The 8,650-nt window shown below is 32.5% G+C and overlaps 1 protein-coding gene across 1 annotated transcript; it reads right to left on the bottom strand.

Moving 5' to 3' along the window:
- Positions 1 to 1,123: 1,123 nt before the first annotated feature.
- On the bottom strand, positions 1,124 to 6,814 carry LOC127098647 (L10-interacting MYB domain-containing protein). The gene is made up of 5 exons (XM_051037297.1): positions 6,779 to 6,814; positions 4,312 to 4,386; positions 4,174 to 4,227; positions 3,530 to 3,853; positions 1,124 to 1,722 (listed from the first exon to the last, which is right to left on the bottom strand). The coding sequence occupies exons 1-5, from the start codon at positions 6,812 to 6,814 to the stop codon at positions 1,237 to 1,239; spliced, it is 975 nt and encodes a 324-aa protein (XP_050893254.1). The 3' UTR covers positions 1,124 to 1,236.
- Positions 6,815 to 8,650: the final 1,836 nt, after the last annotated feature.

Raw genomic sequence — 8,650 nt, 5'->3', positions numbered from 1 at the left:
GACCTCTATATTCTTGTGCATGATACCTTTCACCCCTATAAGGGGGAAGAAAACCTCCAATACATGGATACCCAGAATCAACGAGATAAAAGGAACCTTCATCAAATAAAATATATGTTAGTTCAACTTTGTTAATTTCATTGAACATAATTTTATGTTGATACCATGACTTACCTCTAGGTGGCCAAGGAAATTCAACATTTTGATTTGTAATTGCATCCAAGAGAATCTTTGAATCATGTGCACTTCCTTCCCATCCCGAATATACATACGTAAACATCATGTTAAAATCACAAGCACACATGACATTTTGTGTGATTGTTGCCTTTCTATCTCTACATGAAATTTGTTTTTCTGTAGGAACCGATGCACTGATATGTGTATCGTCAATCGCACCTATGCAATTCTTTAAGACATAACCCAAATAATATGAATAAGCAAACCATAATCAAATTATGTTGAAATAAAGATACAACTACAATAGAAGAATATGAATTGTGTGCATACCTTAAACCAAGGATAGTATTTTGAATTATTTTTAATTCTTTCGGGAAACTCTTTGGACTCTTGCTTTATTAGTTCCTTTCCAAATCGATAAACTACCCTTAATACCTCCTTAAAATTGCGTGATATTGTTTCAGTGGAATGTTAAAAGCGGATTGAAGCAACTCTATGACGAACATTATGACCAATTATGAATAAAAATGTAGTAACCTTCTCTTCAACAAGCACATCTCTTGAGTCACATAAGTAGTTCTTCTCCCTCAATTCATTACAAAAATTAATAAAACATTATTTCTTCATTCGAAATAAATCAAAACAACTTGTTCCATATCCATTCAATACTTCAGCAACAAACTCACAACCAATCAACACAGATGTCAACACCTTTGCTTTGTTAAAGTATTTCTGATGATAATTATAAATCATACTATTAAAGAGAAATTCTGCGAATTCATCATCACTTGCATCAGAAGTAGAATCATCACTTTCATCAATATCAATTCTGGTTAGAACATGTCATACAATTTAATAACAAAACCTTAAGAATGGTACATTCATTAAAAAGGAAATAAAAAGGTTTTATAACATAACTATAAAATTCAAAATAATGCAAAAAAACACAAACAATTGTCAGCAAACAGAACAAAGTACACAATCATAAAAATAATAAACAAAGTACTAAGAGAAGTATGTCTCATTACTATCACCATAAGTTTAAGTAAGACTTTATCCTTAAAGTCTAAGTACCCATCCACGTTTCCTCTCAACAGACATGGCGATGAACACTTCTCTCCAATCAGGATTCATAAACTTTTCCAAAGCTTTTCCATATGCATCATGTGGAATGTCTTCCATCTCATCCAGAACAGTCACACACTTAGTAAGAGAGCAGTCTGATGTTACACGTGAAGTAGCCTCCACATTTCTATCCCTATACCTCTCAGCTTTTTCTAAAGATGCTTTAGCCCATGCCGAAAGTTCCTCTCCCATCATATGTGATGTAGACTCTTTCTTGGATCGTGCTTGAACTTGTCTCTTTCCACTACGTGTGATATGCTCAACTTCATGTAGATCATCGTCTGAACTATCATCATTAACATGTACATGACTCGCACTCCCATTGTTAAGGTATTGATTGTCAAGCTCATTTTCTTCATCTGTATTTGGAGGGTCTTGAGTAGATGAATGATGAAGTACTCCAGTTGCATTATCATGTACCTAAAATCAGTTGCAAATAGATTAAAAACTTTCAAAACATTATAACTATATTTAACAAACAGTAAATGCATTGTGATCAAATTGTTAAACAAACAATAAAATGTTTTATCACAGAGGAATTTAATGGTAAATTGACATAAAAGAGAGGAATCAACACAATTATATTGATTTTGGTATAACAAACAGAATCAAAGTGGTTCTGACGTGGATTACAGTGTATAAAAAAGTGATAAAAATGACATAATAAATGATAGGCTAGGAAGTTTGAGAAGCCTAGAATCTCCTAAGAATAACTTCCAATTTTTAATTTGCCCACTCCCTTGCATCCGTTTGTATTAATTCTAACTGTATCTCATGCTTTTTGTCCCTTGCCGCAAATTCATGCCTTGCCTCCTTATGAGGGTTCAGTATAAGTAAAGGCTTTAAAATCAAATAATAAAATAATACAGAAAATGCAAACATACAGACAAAAGAGAAAGAGTAATATAATGCATCATGTTGTAGGTAAGAAATGCCAGTTGCTTATGTTGCTGCTTGTTCAACAGCTATACTATAAAGTATAAAGTTTGATTATATATGGTATGATGCTGGTAGCAATAACCTCAAGTATTAGGCTCCAAAAACAGGAACAAGCATATAAACAGAGTCACTGATGACTATAAAATAATCCCATGTTCACTTAAACTACACATCGATGTGACCACTCAATAGTAACACTTATTTAATTTTGTTGATGTTTCTTCGTAAACAAAAGGGTAGCCACAAAAGTTGTGACTAATGAGAACTGCATAGAACTTGAATAATTTGTACTGTCGCTAAATAATAATCGAAAAATTGCAGAGTTTGGTGTATGATCTGCATATTTAGTTTACAGGAGCTAACTTGATAAATATAAGAGTAATAATCAAATATAATGAGCTGCCATGGAAAAGTAATTCAAAACATGGTAGGCAAAGAAGTATATCATAGTAATAAACTAATAATATCAGTAGCATGTTTGTTCAGTTGTATAGTGAGTGACTACTTTCCCTTTGAATTTCCCACTGAGTTTCCAAATTCACATGTTCTCAACTTTGTTTCTTCTAAGTAATTACAATACTTAATAAATAATTAACCGAAACATCACAGAAAATCACTAGAGTAAAAATTGTCCATTATTTATAACAACTTTATAGTTAACAAATGTTTTGAATATGTATATTATGTATAACACCTTTATAACAGTATAGTTCTCCCTCTTATGTATAGCTCTTATGTATAACAAATTGTCCATTATATATAACAGTATAGCTCTTATGTATAACAATATAGCTCTTATGTATAACAAATTGTCCATTATGTATAACAGCTTTATAACAGTATAGCTCTCCCTCTTTCTCTTTTTTTTAAATCTTAAAATGTGTACTGCCTAGATGAATCTAATTCATCATGAGGTTACATATTATTGACAATTGTGATTGCTCTTGTGTTGTTGAAGTTCTATTGGATTGGAGAAAACAGAGAAATCAATTCCAATACTACATTGTACAAGTTCTGTTGTAACTAGCAAATACCTTGTATCAACCATGTTCTTAATAGAAACTTATAACTAGAGTAAAATACTATAGTTCTTAAGAACCATGGAAAATAGGCTCTAGAGTTACCACACTCCCCCTTTATCCCTTATTATAATAAATTTAGAAAAATATTCAGCCAATATAAATCACAGTACAATGAAAATTTATATAGAAGAAATATTAAAAAACAAATTTGACAGTATCTTTTGAAACATTCAAATATCCCAAATTATAAATTATAAGCAACATACCTTAAGATAATTTCTCCAGACCTCTTCACTTGCAGTAACTGTGTTTGTTTTTGCGTTCCACCCAAATCCGGTATTTTGCAAGAGTGAATAGAACTCACGATACATGGCCCGCAACCTATGCATTTTTGCCTTTAGTTGTCCAACTTTAAATGATCGATTAGTTATGGAACTCAACTTAGTAGTCATTGAGGTCCATGTTCTATTATGAAACACACCATTTGGCATATTTCCTTTTGTAACTTCATCAACCATAATGTCAATGAAAGCTTTAGTTACAAAATCAGCCCAAAGCTTTGAGTCACTAATGTCAACATTAGTTGTCATCTATCATAAAAATAAGCAACTTAGAAAATCTAAAATAAAGTCACACATAGTCATTCACAAGAATAAAAAACATAAACATATTTTATTGCCTCAAGTCCAATGAAAACTATTTCACAACAAATGAATTATTCAAAAATTTGAAGAACATACAAGATTATCATGGCATAGAAACAGAGAGTTTGTTACCTGTGCAACAATGGCAGGTGCCCCAATAGAAGTAGGTGCAATCGAGGAAGAGGCAGGCCTGGTCGAGGAGGAGCCTGGCGCAGCAAAATACGGACAATAGCTATTATTCTTCATGCTTTTTCAAAATCTCAAACCTGTTTAAAACTAATCAATACAAAAATTTCCTTACAACCATGAATCGTATACCCCTGTATTTCACAATCTACATTACTTCATTCTACTTATAATCATTACTATTTGCTTCTTAAACTCACATTAATCTTCTTACTTACTTGAATATTAGAACAATCTATGAGCTTTTCAAGACCACTCAATCTAACCACGTCATGATAAACATACCTTCTCACCTGCAATGCTAACACACCTCCTCAGTTATTGTCTTACATTTACAAAACCACCTTCCATATCTATACATATCATCACAAGAATCAATATTCTAATTACACTAGTATTTTCTACTCATAAATATTGAGAATTTTTGGTTGAATTTTTGTTCTCTTTTCTCAAATGAATGATAGTATCATTGAACAGACAATTTTATTCTACTCTAAAACAGCATCCTAAAATATAATTTCCTTACAACTAATCAAAACAAAAGTGATTTTATTATCATTTTAGCATGTAAATTTTAGTAGATCTAAAATTCTAAATTCAGTTCCACAAATGGATAGATTATGCCGAACTAATTCATATCAAATTGGGTTAATCCAACAAAATTTTAAACAAAAATATTCATATAATTTCTACTAGATCTAAACTTGAATATTACATACTCTGAAATCTATTGGCAATAGTTCAAGATGAAGAAAATACCAAAGGAAAAGTGAAAATACCAATCTAAAAAATCTGAATCACAAATTGTAGAGAAGAAATTGAAGATCATAAACTATAAATCAGATTGTGCTGAGTGAAAAATCGAAGATCCGCTTTTTCTTTGTTGCACTTTCTTTGGTGTGTGTGAGAGAAGATTGTGTGGATTTTGTCTAAGAGAGAGAAGAATAAGATAAAATAGGTTATTTTCAATTCCAATATGTTTTAATATTTGAATTATAATTTAAAAAACCAAAATTAAAAAATTAAAAACATGTTTCAACTCTTTTACTTTTTTAGTTTTTAAAAGTTAAAAACACAACAGTTTTTAAAAGTTATAATTTAAAAATAATTTGCCAAATACATTTTTAATTTTTTAATTTTTAGAAAAAAGAAATTGTTTTTAGAAAGAGATTCAAACAGGGCCTAATTCTCCAACTATATGGAGCTTACAAAGAGAGATTTAATGGGAATGCAATATGATCAAACCACCGATCAACGACTTGACACCATCTCGTTGCGTATAACATTGTAAGTTTACGAGGGAAACGGAATAGCATAAGAGCGAATCGACAAGGCACATGTCAAAGCATGAATCATCTAAACATGTAAACAATAACTTGGAAATTTAACTAAACTCATAGACCTCCACATTATGTCTAAACGCGCAACAACTCTAGGGGTTCAGAGATACCACACCGGTGATACACTTCATCTCAAGAAAATTCCATTTTAGAAACTTACCAAATTTTCAGACTTCAGTGTTTTTGAAATCCATTACCTATTAAAGTAATTAAGAGTTTATAAAGCTTCTGTAATGGTCCATGTCTAATATATCATTGATTTTCCACAAAGGAGACCTGCTTTAAAAAGAGAAAATAGGCCCAATAACAACGTCATACCACAGAGAACATCTGAGGTGCTCACCCGGACATTAATGGATGATGCAATGCCAAAAAAACTACCCTCAATGTCATCCTTGAAAATTAATTACACACTTATCGATAATGATTCTATAAACATATATTAATGTGATTCAAATTCCCACTTTTATAGAACATGTTTATACTAGATAAAGGTCACAACTTATCTTAAAGTCAGTTCGTTTACTATTTAATGATAGTTGGTGCACAAGATTGAAGATAAAGAAGATAATGGAAGAGAAAGAGAGAAAAAAACTCTAAGTAACTTTCTTTCACAATAGAAACGATTACCATGAATATGATAATCTTATTTAACTGAAATGAAAGTTCAGTTTATATACACATTCAGAATCTGAAATGAAATTCAGATGCAAATCAAATTAATTCTAAACTCACATGACATTTAAATAAAATGTAACTAACTACTTGAATTTGGATTATACTTTAACACCATCCCTTAATCCATGTTCAACTAATCAAAATCAACAACATCAATTCCATCTCTCAAATGGATAAGTGGTTCAGTCTCGATTGCTTTGGTCCGAACAACTGTCAGCTGCTTCTGAGTGCTATAGTGAACAACTTCAAGCACCCATTTTGAATCTGATTTCTCAGAAAAAGAAACTTTGTGTCAATGTGCTTACTCCTTCCATGCAACAATGAATTCTTGGTAAGGCTTATAGTTGATTTGTTGTGAATCATCAACTTCGCATGCTTGCTCACCTTAATCTTCAGATCTTGCAACAAGTTCAGAATCCAAACCGTTTAACAGGAAGACAGAGCACTTGCAATATACTCGAATTCACAGGTTGACAATGCAACCACTGGTTACTTCTTGGAGTACCAAAAAATAGGACCTCCCAGATACTTGAAGAAATATCCAAAAGTACTTCTTTTGTGAACTCTGTCTCCACACCAATCAGAGTCTGAATAGCATATCAGCTCTGAATCAGATTCAACACTAGAAGGGAACAAAATTTCATACTTCATAGTCCCCTTAATATACCTCAGTATCTTGACAGTAGTTTGGTAGTGTGACCATTTTAGTTTGTTCACAAACCTACTCATCATTCCTATTTCATGTCAAATGTCAGATATAGTATTACAGAGATATCTCAATGAGTCCACCAACTATTTAAAATTTGAAGCATCTACACCACCACCCTCAATATCAGAATCTAGCTTATGATTTGTTTCACTAGGTGTGATTGCAAACTTGCAATTTATTAGCTCAAATCTCTTCAAAGGCTCAAGTTCATACTTCAGCTGATGCAAAATTATACCCTTATCAGAGTAAAAAATCTTCATTCTTAGAAAATATACCATATTTCCTAGATTAGTCATCTCAAACTCATTCATCAACACATTATTGAACTTAGTTATCTCATATGAATAACTTCCTATTAGTAATATATCGTCAACATAAAGACACGCCAGAATCATATTGCTATCAGATGTATACTGAACATAAACACCATACTTCATTTCACATTTTCTGAATCCATGAAGCTTGAAAAATGAATCAAATTTTAGATTCCAAGTCGTGGGAGCTTGTTTCAGTCCATACAAGGCTTTATGCAACTTGTACATCATTCCTTCCTGATTCTTTTCCAAAAATGCAGGAGGTTGTGATACATACAATTTCTCTTGTAAAGGACCATTCAGAAATGAAGATCTCACATCTAAATGCAATAGAGGTCAATTTCTATTAACAGTTATAACAATCACCAATCTGATTGTTTCATGTCTAACTACAAGTGCAAACACCTCAAAGTTATCTAATCCAAATTTATTTAGAAATCCTATAGCTAATAACCTTGATTTGTGTTTTCCAGTTGATCCATTTGGCTTTAGTTTCAACTTTTAAACCCATCTCACACTAATAACTTACTTGTTCTTTGGAAGCTCAGCCAACTCCCAAGTCTTGTTTCTTTATATAGCCTCAAGTTCGTCTTTCATGGCCTTCAACCACACTTTCTTCTTGATAGCTTCTTCAGTACTTACTAGTTCAGAGTCTGCCAACATGGCACACTGAATGACTCCCCCTTTAGAGTATATCTCAGTATCTTGCAACATGTCAAACTCTGCTAATCTTCTTGGTATTTGTCTGATTCTTTGTGGTCTATGAATTTGTTCAGAATCATCTTTAGATAATGGAACAATATCAGATGTTGGACTACCTCAGAGGTTAGACCACCTTCATAGGAATTATTACCACCAGAGTCTGGATCGTCATTAGAATCTGGATCAAATCAGATTCACCTTCAGAGTCAGATTCTCCTTCAGACTCAACTTCAGCATCATAGTCATCTTCATACTCTAACTCATCTTCATACTTATAATCTCCTTCAGATGCAGATTCTCCTTCAGGATTTGAAATATCTTCAGAAGTTAACGCATGTGTTAACATTGCACCAGAGTTGAATTGAGACTTGTTTCAATCTCACACTTTTAATTCTTTCACAATGACATCTCTGTTGAATTCAACTTTGTTAGTGACATGACAATGGAGTTTATAAGCACATGTATTGTGGTACCCTATAAGCAAGATGACTCTGTTTCTGTCATCCAACTTCCTTTTCTTAACACCTGGAACAGGTTTATAACAAACAGAAGGAAATACCTTCAGATGGCTCACACATTTCTTATCTCTAGTCCACTTCTCAAAAGGAAAAATTTCCTTCAGATTCTTTGTTGGACACTTGTTAGAACATATGATTCAGTGGCAACAGCTTCTCCCCATAAGGTGTGAGGGAGGTTTTTCTCCTTTAGAATGATTATTGACATATCAAGCAAAATTTTGTTTCTTCTTTCAGCAAGACCATTGTGTTAAGGAGTGTATGGAGAAGTAACCTCATGCCCAACTCCACTCTCCTCA

This window comes from Lathyrus oleraceus, chromosome 1 (assembly GCF_024323335.1).
Source record: "Lathyrus oleraceus cultivar Zhongwan6 chromosome 1, CAAS_Psat_ZW6_1.0, whole genome shotgun sequence".
NCBI lineage: Eukaryota > Viridiplantae > Streptophyta > Magnoliopsida > Fabales > Fabaceae > Lathyrus > Lathyrus oleraceus.
This window is presented reverse-complemented; position numbering and strand designations above follow the sequence as displayed.

Coding starts and splice junctions, on each gene's coding strand:
- LOC127098647 (XM_051037297.1), bottom strand. CDS start 6,814: ATGGTCACACTACCAAACTACTGTCAAGATACTGAG. Junction 4,228..4,311: donor TAGATTGTTCTAATATTCAA/GTAAGTAAGAAG, acceptor TGTGAAATACAG/GGGTATACGATTCATGGTTG. Junction 3,854..4,173: donor TATTGATTAGTTTTAAACAG/GTTTGAGATTTT, acceptor TTTTTATGATAG/ATGACAACTAATGTTGACAT.